This window comes from Prinia subflava, chromosome 13 (assembly GCF_021018805.1).
Source record: "Prinia subflava isolate CZ2003 ecotype Zambia chromosome 13, Cam_Psub_1.2, whole genome shotgun sequence".
Classification (NCBI taxonomy): Eukaryota; Metazoa; Chordata; class Aves; order Passeriformes; family Cisticolidae; genus Prinia; species Prinia subflava.
The window spans coordinates 3,293,044-3,312,485 of NC_086259.1; the positions used below are offsets into that span (position 1 = coordinate 3,293,044).

Below are 19,442 nucleotides of genomic sequence, written 5' to 3' on the forward strand. Positions count from 1 at the left end.
GAGCACAGCAGACCTCATTCATTGACATTCTTGTGAAGGCAGTTTGTTCACAGAGCAGATCGGCAAACAGACAGATCCCAACATTTTAGCTCCGTCCCCCGTGTGATTTCTTTCCTTAAGCTCCCCGGCAGTAACCCCAGCTGTCAGCAGCCGCTGCCGGCGCAGCGAGCCCGGCGGGGCCGTGACGGACACAGCAGAGAGCCCCGGCAGCGCCGGCAGCCCCGGCAGCGCCGGCAGCCCCGGCAGCGCCGGGAGCCCCGGCAGCGCCGGCAGCCCCGGCAGCCCCGGGAGCCCCGGCAGCTCCGGCAGCCCCGGCAGCCCCGGCAGCGCCGGCAGCGCCGGCAGCGCCGGCAGCTCCGGCAGCCCCGGCAGCCCCGGCAGCGCCGGGAGCCCCGGGAGCCCCGGCAGCCCCGGGAGCCCCGGCAGCGCCGGCAGCTCCGGCAGCCCCGGCAGCCCCGGCAGCGCCGGGAGCCCCGGGAGCCCCGGCAGCCCCGGCAGCCCCGGCAGCGCCGGCAGCAGGCACGGCTGCGGCTGGATCCCCTCACAAGTGTGGAACAACGTGGGAAGAGAGGGCTGAGAAACTAACGGTAAAAGTACGGAAACAAGCCAATCTTGGGCATTACCGTCTTGGTTTTAACTCTGGCAGTAGTGATGACAAGCAATAAAATGTTTGTTCTTTACGTTATCGCACTACCTCAACTAATAGAGCCCAACAGGAGGCGGTCGCGGCGGAGCCCGCGCGGGCCCGGCTGTGCCAGGGGTTCGGCGCCAGGCCGGGTCGCAGCGCCGGGCAGGACCCGCTGTCCGGCGCGCCGAATGTCCGAGCCCAGCGCTCGGCGTTCAGCCCTCGCCGCACAGCGCTGGCCCCGCTGTCGCCGCGGCTTCCGGGGACGCACCCGCGGCTGTGCGGGGCCGGCCGCGCCCCGAGTGACGCGGTGCCCTCACGCGCGGCCGCCTCAGGGGTCCCGGGCACCCTCGGCGCGCCCCCCCCGCCGGCCCGCGGGGCGGCGCATGCGCGCGGGGCGCGGGCAGAGCAGCGCGGGCAGCGATGGCCGGCGGGGAGCAGGGCGCGCCCGGCGGCCCCGAGCGGGTGGCGCTGAAGAAGGAGATCGGGCTGGTGAGCGCCTGTGCCATCATCATCGGTAAGGGCGCCCGGCCTGCTCTGCGGCCCGGCCCGCTCCGCCGGGCTGGGACGGGGGCTCGGCCGGCGCGGGGACAGGCGGCGGTGGGGCGATGCACGGCTCCGCGAGCAGGTGTGCGGTGCCGGCGAGGGGACAGCGCGCTCTTGTACGGTGCGGTGGCGAGCTGGGCGGACAGTCGCTGTCGCTGTCGCTGCCGCTGTAACACACGGTCTGTGCTGAGGGGCCGACTGGAGTAAGCCCCCTCTGCCCAGTCGTTCGGCTGAACGCAAAGTCGTGCGGTTTCCTAAAGACTTTTCCTGATGACCGGTGAGCTGTTGAGGCGTGTGCGGCGCTTACTTCCAAGGCTAAACCAGATTGATTCGTTTCTCTGAGGTCGGGGTGATTGGAAGTGGCGGTGGCAGCGCGAGCACTCGCAGTGTCCGGACCCGCGGTGGCCGCTGCGCTGCTGGCAGCGGTGCTGTCCCGCAGCCGTGCTGTCCCGCAGCGGTGCTGGCAGCGGTGGAGTCCCGCAGCGGTGCTGTTTCGCAGCGGTGCTGTTTCGCAGCGGTGCTGTCCCGCAGCGGTGCTGTTTCGCAGCGGTGCTGTCCCGCAGCAGCCGCCGCTGGCAGGGCGGGCAGCGGCGGGGTTGAGCCCGCGGCTCCCGTACCGGAGTGGAAAGCGGGAGATCGGGCAGGCTGTGCTCAGCGCTGCCCCTCGGTGTGCTCCATCGCTGCCCCTCGGTGTGCTCCATCGCTGCGGCCTCTGGGCTGCAGCTGTGGGGGCAAGCGCGGGGAAGGAAGATTTGCCCAGGTGAATAAAAGCCTGCACTAACCCAGTGAGCCTCAAAACCCCGTAGGAAGACCCAGACCTTCACCAAGAGCTGTGGACGAGAGTTGCAGTGGCACTTGTGTCAAGGTCCGTGGCAGCACAGAGGGGTGACAGCGGGCACAGCAGATCTGCCACATCCATGGGAATACACTGCTCCGTGGCAGAATTGGCTGGGACACCCCGATGTGTCTCTGTGATTGATGTCACCAAGCATGTGGAAGAGGACTTCACTGCGTGCTTCCTATAGGTGATCATAATGCTCTGCTCCAATTTTATACCTTTAGTCATGCATGCCTTTATGTCCAATGTAGGTGGATGTGCCAAAAAAAAAAGAAAAAAATTTCAATGCCATTGAACAGGATCATTGGGAGCCTGACTGTTACATTAAAGGAAAATATTTCGGTCCATTCCCATAGTGAAACACTAAAATCTGTATCTGCAGTTTGTGGGAAGATGTGTTCTACATATACAAAGATACCGTTTTTTTTAATCTCTCAGCATATTTAATGGGGGAAATCTAGGTTCTGGATCTCAGTGGAGCACAGATAACCTTGTGTTAGAGTGAAGTATTGAGTGCTGCACATTGCTGTAGGTAAGGCACTTCCAGGGCTAGGTATTCCCTGACTTGCTGTTGACCATAGGGAAGATTTTTGGCATCAATATAATTTGTTAGGTATTAGAGAATGGTGTCTTGAGACTGCTACCCTTCTCTCCCAGTCAACCTTTCATCAACCTTATTTCCAGTATCTTGCAAGCAGAATTCATGTGTGTCATGCCTGTCCAAAATAAATCTTGTGAAATAGCCTCTCATCTAATCAAGGACATTTGAGCAGGGAAAAGCACTGACATTTATGATAAACTGTAGTATTCTTAAGTGGCTTAAGTGTTAGAGAAGGTTATCTGCTTTGCCACATAAAGCCTAAAAATTCTTCTGCAAATTCCCCCATATTTTCATAGAAGACAGTTGAAACACAACCATAGGGTCCTATTTTTTATTTTGATTTTTGTGCAGATGCATGAAATTACATCACGTATCAAAGTCTTCTGTAACAGTAGTATGTTGTAGGAATATAGTCTAGCTTTGTTCTGACTGTTCTACAATTCCAATCAGCTGCAGGATGGATATAGAGAATTATAATCCTCTAGTAATTAAGAAGAGAAAACATGAGAGAGTATTTGAAAAGTACTGTAAATATGTGCTTAATAAGTTTGTGGTTGCCTTCTATACACTAATGCTGCTTGTTTAAAATAAGGCATTATATGAATTGCCGAGCTGGGGAGTCAGATTGTGCTAGGGAGCACTCAGAAACAATGACATGAAGTGGAAGGGAAGGCTTGAGGGTGGGAGCACCTTTGTCACCATTAAACCGTATTTCAGAGAATTCCAATACTGGCAGGATCTCTGGATAGTTTGTAGTCTGTTAGTACGCCATCACAGTTGCAAACAGGACAATAAAAACACCCTCTCCAGGTACATCACATCATCCAGGTTAAACATGCCATGCCTCTGGCTGTTAGAGCTAAGGAGGGGCTCAGCCTGCCCTGGGAGTACCGGGCACACACTGGTTCAGGGAGCAGGGAGGGTGCAGACAGCCTGTGTCTTGCCAGTCGTCCTGCAGCTCCCATACCCTGTGCTAATTCCCTGGAAAACAGGTCATCCTTTTCAATCTTCTTGCCATGTTTTGAATTTTAGGGCAATTTTCTTACTACTCTTACAACCCGAGGTATTCATCAACACAATAAATTGCTCTCTTAATGCACTCACAAAACTCATCCTTTCAAATTTTTATCCACCTTTTATAGAGGTTTGAAAGGTTTTACCATAAGAAATACCAGTTCGTCTAACAAAAAACTATGCAGAAATAACCCATAATAAACTACATCAAGTTAGGAATATCTTTCCTATATCCACCCCACAGAGCAGTCCCCTGATCTCTTCCAACAGCGTAGCTTTTGTACAATGTAAGTCTATCCTTCATTACTTCATTTATATTTTTTAACTTGTTTACGAACAAGCCTGATTAGAGAAGAAGGCTATTCCCAAAGTTTATATCATGCTGAGGCAGAAGACAGCTCTTCTGAATATCCTAATGTAAATGCAGGTACTAAATACAAAACCTTTTAACTCTAAGAAGAGACTGGTAGTTAATGACTGCAAAACTGAGCAGTGTTTAGCAGTAGTAACAAACCTTTCTGGCAATTGATCTCTGTCACAGAAGGAGCACTTTTGGAAAGTGCCTGAGACATGCTGTAGAAGCACCCAAACTTCTCTGTCTCAAACGTGGTTATGTGCAGTGAAAACAAATCTCTCATGGGCTCCAGACATTAATAATCTAATGCACTGCAAATCAAGCTTGCCAATATTTAGATGAAGCTATACAGCCTAAAAGGTAGTGACATACATGTGTTATTATCTCTTAGATAATAAGTTATAGATAGTATATAATTGTTTGAAATCCACACTAGATTTTATGTAGCAGAAACAGAAATCAATGCTGTATTTGAACAGTTTTTTCATGCACATAAACATAGCTGACTATACATCTCATTTGTAGAACTGTGTGTGTAGTTAAGATTATTGCATATGTATTTTCTTTGAGCATAGGCATCTTGGCTATACAGGAGTATAGCCTTCCTATAGTGCTTTCCTTGGAGTTTTGCCTAGATAAAAAGCTAAGTAATAAGTTTCGTGACTTATCTCTGTGTAATTTCTACCACATTCCATTGTTCTGTAGAAAAGTACAAGAACTAGAAAGTGCAGACTGATTAATGTCTGATACCAGCCTGGTTCTTTGGATCTGAATAACAAAATTCACTGTTCTTATGTTAGAAATGTATATTTAACTGTACACACAAATTGCATATGTAACACATGTAAAAGGGTTTGACTATTTAATACATATCAAGTAACATTATATAAAACAAACAGTTAAACATCTTTTAAAATCTTTATTTATGTGGTTGTAAAACTGTATGAAAGTAGCTATAGGATCATACTAGCATTATGATGAAACCTGTTGTATACTCATGAATGATTTAATATCAGGTTATATGAGACCTACTAGAAGGCTTACAAATTCAACTACAATAAAATATGTCAGCTAGAACTAAATACACCTCCTTATTTTGCTGAGCACAGGCAGTCATCTGCATCAGCTGACTTGGCATTGCTTAAAAAATGCTTGCAGTACTTAGTCTACTCATACACAAATTTGATGTAAGATCCCTTGTAAACTGGTTCCTGATTCAGGTCCAGTGATAGTAACAAAACTATGTTGAGCTGACCAGTGAGTAATATGTTCAGTTTTTGCTAGTTCTGAAAGTCATTTTCTGGAATTTATGTGTCCACATTGCCCAGACACCAGCACGTACTTACTGTCATCCATAGCTGACATTAGTGGATGGTCTCACCCAGTGGATGGTTTCAGCAGAATGCCTTCAAGTTGTAAAGCCTCCTTCCATCAGAGATGCTTCCTTAGTCAGGGCTGTCCTAGTATGCAGTGCAATTTACTGCCCACACCGTGATAATCCACCAAGAGAACAACTGAGGTGCCTTGGTTGTCACAATATCTGCTTGTCATCGTACTTACATGCAAATAATTGCATATGCATGTATATGGAAGCTTTTATTTGCATAAATATCACTTCCAAGCACAGCACTCCAATGTGATTTTTCCTCCTTGTCAGTAACAAGCAACTATTTACCAGCCTTCTTGTGTGTCAATTAGCTGTCTCCTTATTGCTGTGCCTCTTGCCATTCTGACATCCCTTAAAATCCCACTGACAGTCTTTATTGGCAGAAACCTAGTACAGGACTCCACAAGCTGCTAGCTTAACATTGGGGGAAGAGAACACGTGGAACTGAGAATAGCCTTCATATTCCTCTTTTTCACATGGAAATGGATAGGTATTAATGCACAGTGCTTGCTGTATCCCCTCTGGTCTTGCTTCATGTGGCACCATTGTTTAAGTGGACTGGGTTTTGGTCATTGAATCAGATCCATCTGTTAATCAAGTAACATATTCAGTCATTAGAAGAACATTCCTAGTCAGACCACAACAGTACCCAAGTTACAGGACTGCAGCAGAAAGATATATGTAAAAACCAGCAGAAAACCACTCCCTACATCACTGGATGATTTTTCCTGATTTCTGTGATCCTGCCTGGAGTCGTAGAAAACAGTGTTGTTGCAGGAAGAATTTTCTCCCTCTCTGAATCCGTGCAAGAGTGTTTCACTTTCAGGACACACTTTTGTTTGGTGACTTGTGAGAGTAATACAGATTACATGTCAATGTTCTCTCTCTCTCTCTCTCAGAAAAAAAAAAAGCAAACTTCTAAGCACTTCAGAAAAGAGTGAGCCTTCCTTATCTGTTACACACGTTGCTAACTAATATTTTGAGCATTTCCACATGATACTTACTAATGTAACAACACAAAGTATTCACGAATGCACAACTGGTTTTTTTTCAGGGCAGTAGTTCAGGATCTAGCTCTGGACTGTAGAGAACTGTAATTCAGTATCTTGTCCTCTCATAAATGCAAATTATGGTTTAGTAGTCAGCAGTCAAACTTTGTTCAAGATAACTGGCACATATTCCTAATTAGTGAGAAACTACAGACACTTGTGAGGGACTTGTGAATGTTTTTTCCATATAGCCCAGAAGCTTAGGCTCAGATTCAAAACTACTGAAAATTACATGTGCAGGTTCCAGATGTACATTTAAGCTGATAGGTATCCATAATTTGGTATGGTGCCCAATAGGAAAGAAGGTTCATGCTACTGAGAAAGATCCAATCCTGCATTTGAAAAAAAAGAAAGCTAAAGATCCCAGAATCACAGAATCTCTAGCTTGGAAGAGATCTTCAAGATCATCCAGTCCAGTCCAAGTCCTAACACCTCAACTAGACCATGGCACTGAGTGCCACATCCAGTCTTTTTTTAAACACATCCAGGGATGGTGACTCCACCACCTCCCTGGGCAGACCATTCCAGTACTTTATCACTCTTTCCATAAAAAACCTTTTCCTAATACCCAATCTGTATTTCCCTTGGCACAGCAGATGCCCATCCAGAACGCAAGTTACTATTATGCCATGATATTTTAGGGGTGATACCATGCTCCCACGATCTTCAAGACTGTTCCAACATACAATCCTCCATCCAAATTGTTTGGGGTAGCTTTTCACTTGAGTTTAGGGAGCTGAAAACAAGCTGCAGTTTCACTTGAAAGTAAAAGCCATGGCAAAGTTCAAATTAAGCTTGGTAAAAATTCAGGGAGATTCTGCAGCTTCTCTAGGCTAGCAGCTTATTGCTGAGACTAAACTTACTTACAGAGGAGGTCTAAAAAGGAGTTGTAATTAGAAATTCCTGGCAGAGGAGGGGGTAAAAAAAGAGCCTTAAAAGCCTTAACTGTGTGTATATATATATATATATATATATATATATATATATATATATATACTGAATATTTCTGGAGAAAGAAAAGTGTTTTGTTTTATCCACAGATGTGCCTTTCTGCTGCAGTCTGTGTCAAGGAGAATTCAGTATGTGAAGTCCCACATTTACAATATGAAGAGAAAAAAAAAAACCCTTAAATTTGTCATTTTCTGCAACAATTGCCACACAATTCTGTTTCCAAGTAATTAGCTATCAAGTATTCCTTGACTGATGGTTTTGGTTTGAGAGGGTTTAGTTTGGGTGAGTTTTGCTCATTTTGGGGGGTTTTTACCTTCCTACCTTCTAAAAAAATATAGAAAATTCTGATTGAGCATAGTGACTGATCACAAGGCTGAGGTGATGAGCTCTCTGCAATGAATGCCAGTAGTTCAGATACCCTGCAACACAAACTCCTTCCTTGACAGATGAACTAACAAAGGTAGCATCCTTTGGTAAGTGTCTCACTCCTGATCTGGCAGTACAGTGCCTGCTTTCAGCAGTGCCATAAATCTCCACTCGTGTTCCCTTTTCCTGTGCCTTGCAGCTCATTTCCTTCTAGCATAATGTAGCCTTTTCTGTTGAGAAAGTCTGTTCTGCTTTGGCAGGCTCACAACAAGCAGAAATGGTTTGGTGGAGGTTTAGCTTTTTTTTGTTTGCAGCTTTTCATGTGCCAAACTTTTCCTTTTGAGACTCTGTTTTTTGTTGTGCTGTGGGGGGAGTTTCTACTGGCTGCCACACTTTTTTGTCATCTTGATTGCAGTATGATAAAATGAGGAGGCATTTGCCAGTAGTGCCCCAAATATAAAATATCCTAACAGCGTTGTGTAATTCAGCTGGTCCTTAAAAACCCAGAAGTCTCCCAAAGAGTTCTTTAGCAGATGATCCATGGCAAAAAGCAGGGAGCCAGCAATCCAGCACTGACTATTTCAACACCCTAATTCCTTTTTAAATGCTTGTATCTCTCTGTGTTGTGAGAAAGGATAGAGAATATGCAAGCCCTATTGTCCTGCAGAGGAAAGATATGTATAGTGGTAAATATACTTATTCATGTCATCATCCACAAAATCTCTTTACGTAGTATTAATTTATTCCTCTAATGTTTTCTTCTGGCACTGGCTTTTGCAAGACAGAACTGAAAAGCAAGATTTGAAGAGTGATTTTCTACAAATTGTTCCTGTCTTCAGGAACTTGTAGATGCTGTTTTTCTGATGGCAGGGTAATGTAGGAACCAATCTAGTGTTAGGGTGAGATGCTTAAATTCTTGCTCCTAGACATGGTTCATCATCTCTTTCAGGGAATAGAGACAAATTCCACTGGATCTCAGAGCAAGAAAAGTGGCGAGGACTATACTGGTGACGTTTAAGCCTGAGGAATTTCTGTATCGTTGAGTAATGGAATAACCCCCGGAGCTGAATTACTCTGATTCATTTAACACTTTCTTTAGAATAGTGTACCAAAACTTACAGAAAACTAAAATATTTTTGCATCTGAAAATCAAGTTGAATTTTTAAAATCTGATCCTTAAATAATGGCGTAATCACTCTTCAGATGTGGGACTAAAAGGTCAGTAGTAAAACATACCACTTAAAATCAGTAAAAAGGTCACTTCTAACTCCAGAAATAGGTCAGTGATCTGGATGAGTGGCAGTTTTTCTGCTGTGAAAAACAGTAGCTTTTTCATCAGTTACATGAAGCTGCTTAATCTAAATCAGGCAAAACATCTTAATATAGTATACCACAAAAAATTACATTTGAACAATATAAGGCCCTTATTTACATCCACAAATACCAGGAGAAATCAAGTTAAGGAAGAACGTTATTCTGGTGAATACACTGGGTCAGAGAGCTAAAATCCACAACATTAATGTGATCTTTGGCAATGAATGTCACAAGGCTGCCCGTCACAAAGTTTCTAATTCACATGTAGCACTGGTCAGCACACAGGCACATTAATTATTGTACATAAACTCTGGGTTTGAAAATCACTCAGGGATGAGCAGTCGGTATAAAAAGTTGCTCCCATAGAGATTCATCCAGATAGTGGAGGACAAAAGCTGAGCTCTGAATATTGAAACACCTTCTCTGTAACACAAGGAGTTTTGTGAAAAGGCTGTTGCACTTGTGTACACGTGCATGACATTATAAGCTATTATAAGATCTGACATAAAAAAACATCCTTTCTTGGTTAGTCTCCCACTTCCTCAGTGTCTTCCATCTTTTTGCTGTTAAATTGTGCAACCATCCTGAGAGGAGGAGAAAAAACTATTAACAGGTGCCATATTATGATAGGTTTTTAATAATATTGTGCTGTGAGATTGCGCCTGGTCAGGCCCCACAGAGAAGGCTGATGAATCCAGAATAGTGTTTCTTACCTCCCTGCTCACCTGTGCCTTACAAAGGATCAATATGTGTTTCCCCATAAACCTGAAGATAATGACTGCCAAGGAATGAGGACTTACAGCTTTAAAGTGTTTGCTTTTATATCATAAAAAATCATCCTTTTGCACAAAACACACAAGGGGTCATTTTTTCCTAGGGAGTTGCAAGAAAAAGACTGACAAGAATGAAAATGTGGGGCTGAGTTGCTTGTCTGGATTATTTCAAAATTCTTTAGCAGATTAATAGGACAGGATTTACTTGTTTGTTTTAAGGGAGGTCACCTCAGACTATATTTCATTTCAATTTCTCCATGGCTTATTTCTTTCTCTGGCCAGATTTTGTCCTGTTTTGATAGTAGGACAAAATTTTCTTTGGTGTCTGGGGTCTCAAGCCTTGTTTTATCACTAATTTAAAACAACGCAGACAGTTCTGATGTCCTGAAAGGGATAAGAAACTGTATCAGAAATGTCATTGTAGGTCTTCATAAATACAGGTTATAGTCTTTTTTTTTTTTTTTCCATTAATGTTAAATGCAGTCTGAAAACTTGAAAAGCTATACATTTTGGAAACATTCATAATCAAGTCTTTTTATTAGAGTCTTGAAAACAGTAATAGCCTTAGTTAGTACAAAAGACCAGAGAGTATCCAAGCTTGTTAAGCTTCCAAACACTGTACTTTGACTCAAGTAATTTTAAAAATAGCTGAATCAGTATTTTAAAGAATAAAGAAAAGGAGTGTTTGATTCTGGTGGTGTCCTCACATGCCTAACCTTCAGCCTGAAAGGGATTTCCATGTGTGTGATAGAATTAAAATATTTGTAATTTTAAAAAAAGCTGACAAAAAAGCTGACAAATCACATTTTTTGTACTGCTGCTAGTAGATCTTGTTGCAATTAAGCCATTTCTTATGGTAAACCCTGCCAGAAACCAGTAGGACACAATGTCTCCATGTTTTTTGGTTGTGGACACGGCCAGTTCCCTAGCAACACAGTAAGATTTAAGCAGACTGTTACAAAAAGTGCCCAATCCTGTACATGTTACGCGTGCATACAGAAGGAGTAGCTCTCCTTCACATGCTTGTACTCCTGACAGAAAATTAAAGACCCTTTCCTTAACTGGCCCAAGGCCCTCAAATCCTATTGAAGGTAACAAGAGTAGAGGACTTCATTGCTTCATAGGGTCAGGCTTTAAACTGAATTAAAGCAGCGAGGTGCAAACACATGAATCCTTTATTGCCCACATACCTGGGCGAGATTGGCAGTCACACCAAAATGAAGCAGGTGAGAATGAACCTTAATGCTCAGGCTGCACAGCAGAGAGCAATGCCAACAAGTGTCCTCTGTTCTCATTAATTGAAGTTATGGGGGGCAGTCCCATTCACTCATTTTAGCACAAATCTAAAAATGAGCACACTTGTCATTGACCAAACATAGCGGGGGGACAGGAGCAGCATCCTGGCTGCCCTTTGCAGCAGGTGGGGATCATCCTCTCTATTTCAGACTGGGAAAGGGGCACACAAAGGCCAAAAGGAGTAAATTCACTTTTAGCCATCAGCTCACAGAACCTCCCTGAATGGTCTGTGAATATACCATTTTAACATAATCCCCTTGTTTCCCTTTGAGGCCTTTGGAAAGAGTCCGAGGAATTAGTGGCTGAGATCTAGCTGCTCAGAAGCACTAGAACTGAAAAACCCCAAACCAAGGAGAGAACTTCTGTAAAGTGACATTTATAAAGAACATGCTTCAAACATAAGTCTATTACTTTAGGAAACTAGGAAAGAAGAAAGAAGACAGATCTCCAATCTCTTGGAAAACAACAGAAAGTGTGTACTATAACCAGGGTCCTATACACTGTGATGGCAGGGGTGTTCAAATCTATTTTAACATCTATTTTGCAGGATTAGCTAATTTAATTCCATCTTTCTGTGTACTCAAACTATTCTATGAACCAGTTTTTCTATTGAGGGGGTAGGAGTGATATTCTTTTGATGACTTTTTTTACACAGCTGGTCAACTGCTTAGATAAACCTGATATATAAAGACATCAGTGAGCAGCATGAAGTCTCATAATTCTGAAGATACTAAAATTTCAAAAGATAGTTGTGATATTTGCAAATATAAGATTCATACATACATAAGCATATTACATAGCAATATTGCTAACTCATGATCATATTATGACAGGTCCTTAAATTCCTAGATGATAGATATTTAAGAACAGCAAGAAAAGCTGCCATTTCTTTTGGAAACCAGGAGTTTCTTGTTCTCCTCAGTAAAATCATCTAAACATATTCTTTAAAATAAATTATAAATTTAAAAATAAAGTCAAGGTACAAGTCAGCACTGGTTGTAAATACATGAAGACAGCATCATGAGTGGTGTCTGTCAAAGTGTATACTGAGCTGACAGCTGTTTGTAAATCTCATTTAAACGCAAGTTGAGCTGTTTACCAAAGTGCACTTTGAGTTAAGTGCAAGCTTTAAGTCAAATATCATTGTGCAATGGTTGTACAAACCCCAGGAAGCATAAATACCATTTTTTGCTTTTAAATTCCACCTCAGTTCATCGACCATAGACTATCTTTGTATTCTTTGATAAAACAGATAAAGACACTTAGAGAAGTAAATGAGAGATGTAAATGCTGAGATTACCATTCTAAGAGGTAAAACTAACTACACAGAATACACTAACACACATTTACAGCCAGAAGAATGTAAACTTGAGAGACTGAGTGACTTCTGTTCAAGGAGGTGTGAAACTGCAATTACCCCAAGCTTTGCAAAAAAGTTCATATGTTGTTTACATCTGCATCCAGAATAAGGTTAAGATCCTAGACAATGGCAGTAGACCTTACAGAAGATTCTAACTCAATCTTTCAATAACATAACCTGAGCTATAACACAACAGTTCATGTGTTTGGATGATTTTTACTGCCATTTTCATAAAGCTTTGTTTTAAATATGTATTGCCAGGAATTTCAGTTCACAAAGGCACTTTGAACATTCTAGCCTTTCATTATTCAGGGTAGTACTGAAGAATAAGCTTTACCTTAAAAGTTTAGGATACTGAAGTTCCTATTATACCCCCTCAGAAAGGATTATATGATGCCTAGTTTAGAGATGCTCTTAATGGATCCCAAGTTTGCAGAAGCTATGTAAGCACAGTCAAAAAGCCACCAACTAGCCTGAGTCTGAGGACACTTTTGTAGGGCTCATCTTCGTGGGAACTGAGCAGAAAGCATAAAACCCAGTAATATGAGAGAAAATCAGAGGCAAGAGTGGGAATTAGATTTTGCTTTATTTGCAGTTGAGCAATCAAGTTCAAGCTCTGTCTTTTCTCCAGACCTGCTCATTCCTGTAGTGCTGCTCCATAAGTCCCACACTGTCCCTTGGCTGGTGCAGAGCACACAGGGGTTTTTGGTAGCCTGAGGGTTGCAAGGACACCCATACATGCAAATAAAGTTGTTATTTCTCAAGGAGGAATATTTTTTACAGCAAGGAGCTGCAGAGATGCTGTGCGAGGTAAGCAGGGAGTGTGGAGCAGTGGGGGGTCAGAGAGATGTGCTAACTTCCAGGCTGGTTTCTTCTACTAGAGCCTAGACTTGTCTAACAAAAAATACCTTCTGTGTGCTGTGTAATCCTGAAATTGCATACTGATGTTTTATTTAATCTTTCTGATTTGGGCAATGACACATCCATGTGGACTGACAGCTTTCAGGATTGGACAGCAAGAGGCTGGGCAGCTGCTGCTGCTGAATTTTCCAGACTGAATAATCTGTTCACTGTGATAAATCACAATGAGCAAAAGGAATAGAGTTAGGGGGAGAAAAAAGGGAAAAAATTCAGCATTTTCCATAAAACAAATTATGCTTCAAAGATGGTGCAGGGGTTTTTACCATTGGCATGAGTAGGGCTGAAGAGTGGGCTGCTAAAAAGCTGTGTCTGTCATATAGTTCTTGTCTGAGCCACAGCACTCTTCAACACAGCTGAACTCTGGCTGCTTTTATAGCTGAGGTTGGTGAGCTTTACAGCAGCATTTTGTAACTGCTTTTCTTCTTGGTAAATACTGAAAATCATTGCAGGTGTAGAGGGCCCTGTGAGAGCGCTCCCAGGGATGTAGTGTCGCTTGTGGGATTTCTCAGCCAAGGGACAAGCATTAAATCAGTGAATGGGCTGGCATCTGCCCCTTTAGCCACTACACAAGGACTGATCTCCACTGTCGGTTGCTTTCCTTAAAATCAGAATTTGTCAGTAGTCAGTGACACAGTGTCCTAGACAAGACCTCCATGTCCTCCAGTGTGCTTTCAGGACACACAGCTTTACACACTGCCCATTTCTACATTAAGGGGTTAACAAGACCCTTCTGCCATTTGCAGGTAAAATTCCAAGTCAGGATATTGAGATCCAGAGAGCACAGAAACCAGATGTTGGACAGATAACAAGGGCCAAAAGACCATAAAGCTGCACTATTTATACAGAGCAGTCAGTGTGCAGTGCTGCACTTTCTTACCAGGGCAATCCAGGCATTTTAGGAACATCACAGGGGTTTCCTCCACATCCCTCTCACAACATCAAGGTAGCTTTGGCATTTGGTTTCTCTTTGGAAATTAGTAGGAAGGTTGAAGCCTTCTCTCCTTTGCTTCAAAGGTCACAGCAGCTCTTTTATGTGCTGAAGTCCCACAGTCAGGGGGAAGTTTGAGCCTCTGTTCCCCATAGACGCATGCACCACTGCCAGTGGGGATGCAGTGGGAACCACCAAAAAACTGCTCTGCAGCTGTCTGTGGGCTTCCCTCATCCTTACCTGGCAGCACTGCCCTGCAATAAACCCTGCTCAAGGTCCCTGATGTCAGGGAATAAGGCAGAAGAGGAAGGTGCAATGTGAAGCTCAGCAAGAGTAGCAGGTTGTAATCCCCTCCTGGACACGGCTGCATGGGCTGCTCTGGGTGCAGCAGTGTGTGGAGCTCACGTTGAGGATATCCCAGGGAAAAAGTCACCTGGTCCCCAGGCTTTTCCTGATATTTCTGCCTTATCGATGCAGTATACAGAGAAGGGCTAGGGAGGCTGAGGTTTCCTCTTCATGGTAATGAAATGCAGCCCACATATCCCAACGCTGGCAAGAGAAGAGGAGAACAAGTCAGAAGTTAAGGAAGTAGAGAAGTCAGACCAAGTACAAGAGTCAGAACAGAGGAGCAGGAAAATAAAGCAGTGGACTGTGTGCCTGAAAAGAGGAGACAGAGCCTGCAGCCTGTGAAAGGATTAGCAGAATAAAAGGAGTTTCAGTTTAGAACAACAACAAATCCTATCATACAGGCTTTAACTTCTTCTTTGAAATAAACACACTGTAACAATGTTACTCAAATAAAACTGAATAAAACCATGTACTAGCAGACATCTGTCATCTTTATTATTTCACATGCTCCTAAGAGGCCTCATCCCCAGCACCTCCTGGCCATTTATCTGCCTTAGTGCAGATCTGCACACATCACCTAAATATTTGGTCTCCAGCAGGTCAGGACTAGCACTGACTGACAGGAGCAACCAGGCTTCCTTCTCAGTTAGGCCCTGCAGTTTTGGACAAAAGGATTTGTAGACTCATCTATCATACCTAGTGTATGCCCACATACATGCACAGGAGAGCATGATGCTTGCAAACCAGAGAGCTGGATCAGAGGTTCCAGGGCTGTTTTTGGTTATTGGAACGTTTGCATTTGACTCAAGTACTATAATGAGAATATCACCACAGCATATCTCCTTTAGTCAGATCTTTATGGTACAGATGTGCCCTTCTACAAGTACTCAACACAGGCCAAAGAAGCTTCCTTTGAATGCTGTTAAAGCAGCAGATTATTTTGTGAACACCACGTTACCAAAACAGAGGCTCAAAAGCTTTCTTGATGGAAGTTTCTTAGTTAACCTGCTCCTATAGAAGAAAAGTAAATGACAAATTGTCACTAATTTTACAAAAAGGTAGACATTTTAAACCACCATGTTTTTGTGGGTTTAAGCTGTTGAGTGCTTTGGCAGAGGTTGGACTGCTAATAGCCTGAGCGTGGTCAGTCTCCTGTGGCAAGCAGCAGGCTTCAGCTGAATAGCAAAGCACTGCAGTCCCATAAATGTGTCTTGCAGGATTAGAGTACTGCTTTCCTTTCAGGCTGCCTTCCACTACTGGTGGAAAGGGAATCCAAACAAACCATCATCATTAAGCAGTTTATGTACCTTAAGCAAGAGCCAAATGGCAGCTTACTACTTTTAAATAACTATTCAAATGGCCCCAGATATATTAAAGGTCCTGTGAAGACTGAGGTTAGCACGAATTTGCCTTGATTGCTCTCCTCTAGATTGAGATTTTTTCATCTAATTGCAACAAAGCTGCCTAACACACTCCCAAAATCACAACAATGCAGCTGGCATGTACAGGTTGTATCCACTCGCTAGTTCTGTTTATCAGTGGTCTTTGCAGTTTAATAAGTCTTATCTTTTCTTGAAATAACAGATGAGAAGGCAGAGGTTATTCTCTCTCTGGGGAAGGATACATGCCATCATCCTGCAGACTGGTTGATTACTGGGGAAAACAGCAAACCAAAAATTTGGCACCCACAGTAACATTCACTAAAATTCAGAATAAGAATGATATTCCAGCCTTGCCACAGCTCTTCAGGTTCACCAGATTACAGATATTTCCAGCCCATTTCCCACCAGCTGGGCAAGTTTGCTTTTTCCCTGTCCCTTGTGCAGCTGGGCAGGGCACAGCTGAGCCCCGCTGAGCAGGTATTGATTTTTAATATATAGAAATTTAAATTATTTACAGATCTCCACAGTACCTCATGCAAGAGCAAAATCTAACCCTATCACAGGAGCAGACTGTTGCACACCTTGTGCTGCATCAGGTATTATTGGTGAAGCTATGCCTGAAATATTTACTTTCCTTAACTCAGTTTTCTGTTCTATCCACACCTTCATTGTTAGAAAACTTTGGTTCTTCAAGTCCTCATGGACTACACCTGCATATTAGTGCTCAGAAGGCAAATAATCTTCTTTATACATCTATCAGAAGTTAAGGAAAACACTTTTGTCAGTATTTGAAGCAGCCGGATTTTTAAAATCTTTTAAGTTGTGTGTAGTCTAATCAGATTATGAATTCTTAACACAATAAAATCCAGTTGGAATGCTGGAATAGCAGTTTATAATGGCTGGTCATGTTCTTGCTTGCTAGGAATTTTAACATAAATATTTGAAGTCGGGTTTTAAGTTTGTTTAATTTTGTTAAATACTAATCCCTGTAGACATTAAATTATCACTGTTATTTTTACAGGCATTTTTGAGGGGTTTTTTTGCAAGCATATTAGCAGAGCAGCCATAATTCATTTTCCACTGATACAGGAGTTCCATTTTTTTACTTGTGTATGAAGTTAAATGGCTATTATTTTAATGCCAGGCTTTATAGATCCTTTTATTCTTCATCTGTTTTTCATTAGGAGTTTTCTGAATGCTATTTAAGAGAAAAAAAACCCCAAGAAATCACATTAAATACCTTAACTGCCACGTAGCCTAAATTCATGTTTGACTAGAGGTTAAGAAAACACACTTGAAGTGTTTGATAGTTTTAATTCTGTTGAGTCCCTACAGCCTATTAATTTTTTAGACCTGTTTTCTTGATTCAGAATTTCATTTAGTCTTTGTATTTTAGTAGGGGAGGAAGGGACACTTACAATCTCTTCCATTAGATGCTACACTTGCGTTAGTAAGCTGGAGAGGAGGGGGCACAGCCTGGGCAGCACCTTGTGCCTGGCCTCGTGTCGCTGGGAGCCGCGGCGCGGCCGTGGTGCGTGGCAGCCGCCTCTCCTGGCACGGGGCTGAGCCAGAGCTTGAGCTCAGCCAGGCCAGGGAGCAGCAAGTGCATTTACTGTGAATAAACAGAGCCATTGGGGCTGCCTGTGCTGCCACCAAATTTCCAGCTTGCACCAAAATTATGAGCTGTGCATTTTACTTCTTGATTGGTCGTGTGGCTGTGTCACGCCCCGAGTGCGCAAAGAGGCAGTGGCAGTCAAAACCGGTCACTGATGTCCTCAGCTGGGAGTGTTTAACTACTGGGAGCCAATTAACTGGCAATTAGCTGCACCAGAAGCTGCTTCATTTAGCAGATTTCTGCTAAATACATACATAAATAAATATCCATGATGAGTTACATCGTCACCATTATTGACATAATCCACCTCGTATTTAATTTGGCCTTAAACAGTTTGCAAAGCACAATTCCTTTTGATTAAGCTTTTTTGTTGCTGTTGCCAAACAGGATTCTCAATTCTTTACAGCATTTTCTACAGAAAAAAGATATATTTATTTATAATTCCTAGTCAGGATGCAAAGCTTCAGCATTTGTTTATAAGAGAACTTTTTTAAGCAGTGACACAGACTGCCATCCTGTTAGCCCGAGCAATGCCTGCTTAGATGTGGGAGTCCTGAGAGGATGGGAGAACTTTTTGATTATTATTCTATTCTCTGTGAAAACTGCCTGTATCTGCTGTTGGGGATACAATATACCAATATATCAAGAGAGAGCTGTACCTGAAATCAGATTGGTCTCAAACATTTACTTTTAAAAAATCCCATTTTCTACAGTTTACGCACACTGACACTGAGAAACGGGTGCCAGACTTGCCCTTCATAGTAAAGATACCCAGACACACACTCAGACCATCTGTCACAATTGTAGCAATTAAACACCCACTCTACAGGTGGGACATAATCTTTGATGGTTCTGACTGCTGTGATTGACTACTGTCCTACCAGTTCCTCTTCTGGTTCGATAATCGTGGGATGCACCTCCACCACCAGGCTGGAGGAAGCAGGACACCCAGCTGACACAGGCATTCCCTCTGCCTGCCTTTGAGCATCACAGCTCCCCACTCCTCCCCTGCAGTGTGCTCTGAGTGCTGCGTGGCCCCCCTTGAGTGTAGAGTGCATCTTCTGAGGACAGCAAACAGCACTTGATGGAGCACGAGTCTGGCAGGATTCATATTCATGAACCATGAACAGTTTTTTAGCAATGTTGCCTGCTGTAATACTTCACTGAACAACACTGATTTACCTGACTGCAGCCAAAAAAAAAAAAAAAGCACAGAATTTCTGTGTTGTTAATACTTCACTTTATAGGGGAAAGAGCTGCTTAGACAAATTACTGATTCATTCAGAATTTCAGATGTACAACAGATCTTTAAAGAAATGTGCATGAAATAAAAAGGCATGAGTGATATTTTTCTTTGCTAACTCTACAGGAAATTGCTTGGTTTTATCCAAGCAAGACCAAATATGTTCTCTACATGTAATAAGTCCATCCTTACAGAACTGATAGGTACTTTCAACAGGCTGCAAGATCCATTATTTTTATAGTCTGTGTGGATTGTGTGCTGCAGAAAAAGAAAAGATTTGGCATTCTCTTCACAGAAAACCAGGTTTGGGACCCACTCCACTAAGTCAGAGATGGAGCATGGCTAATAGGAGAGGCTGGACCCACTTCACACCCTTCTTGCAACATTGGGTTCACCTGACCCAGGACCCAGCAAATTTGGCTGCTTGGGCTGAGCATGTAGCTCACAGAGGACAGTCTGGGCTCCTCCTCTGCAACTCTGTCTGAGCTGGAAACAGCCAGAACCTTCTTTGTTTAAGGAGAATACTTTCT

At 43.3% G+C, this 19,442-nt stretch overlaps 1 protein-coding gene across 1 annotated transcript in view; it reads left to right on the top strand.

Annotated features, from left to right (window-relative positions):
• Nucleotides 1-1,030: 1,030 nt before the first annotated feature.
• SLC7A10 (solute carrier family 7 member 10) overlaps nucleotides 1,031-19,442 on the top strand; it is a 42,151-nt gene continuing 23,739 nt past the window's right edge. The window contains exon 1 of the mRNA XM_063410571.1: nucleotides 1,031-1,142. Within this exon, the coding sequence (XP_063266641.1) occupies nucleotides 1,049-1,142 (94 nt within the window). The 5' untranslated portion in view covers nucleotides 1,031-1,048. The remainder of the gene's footprint in view (nucleotides 1,143-19,442) is intronic.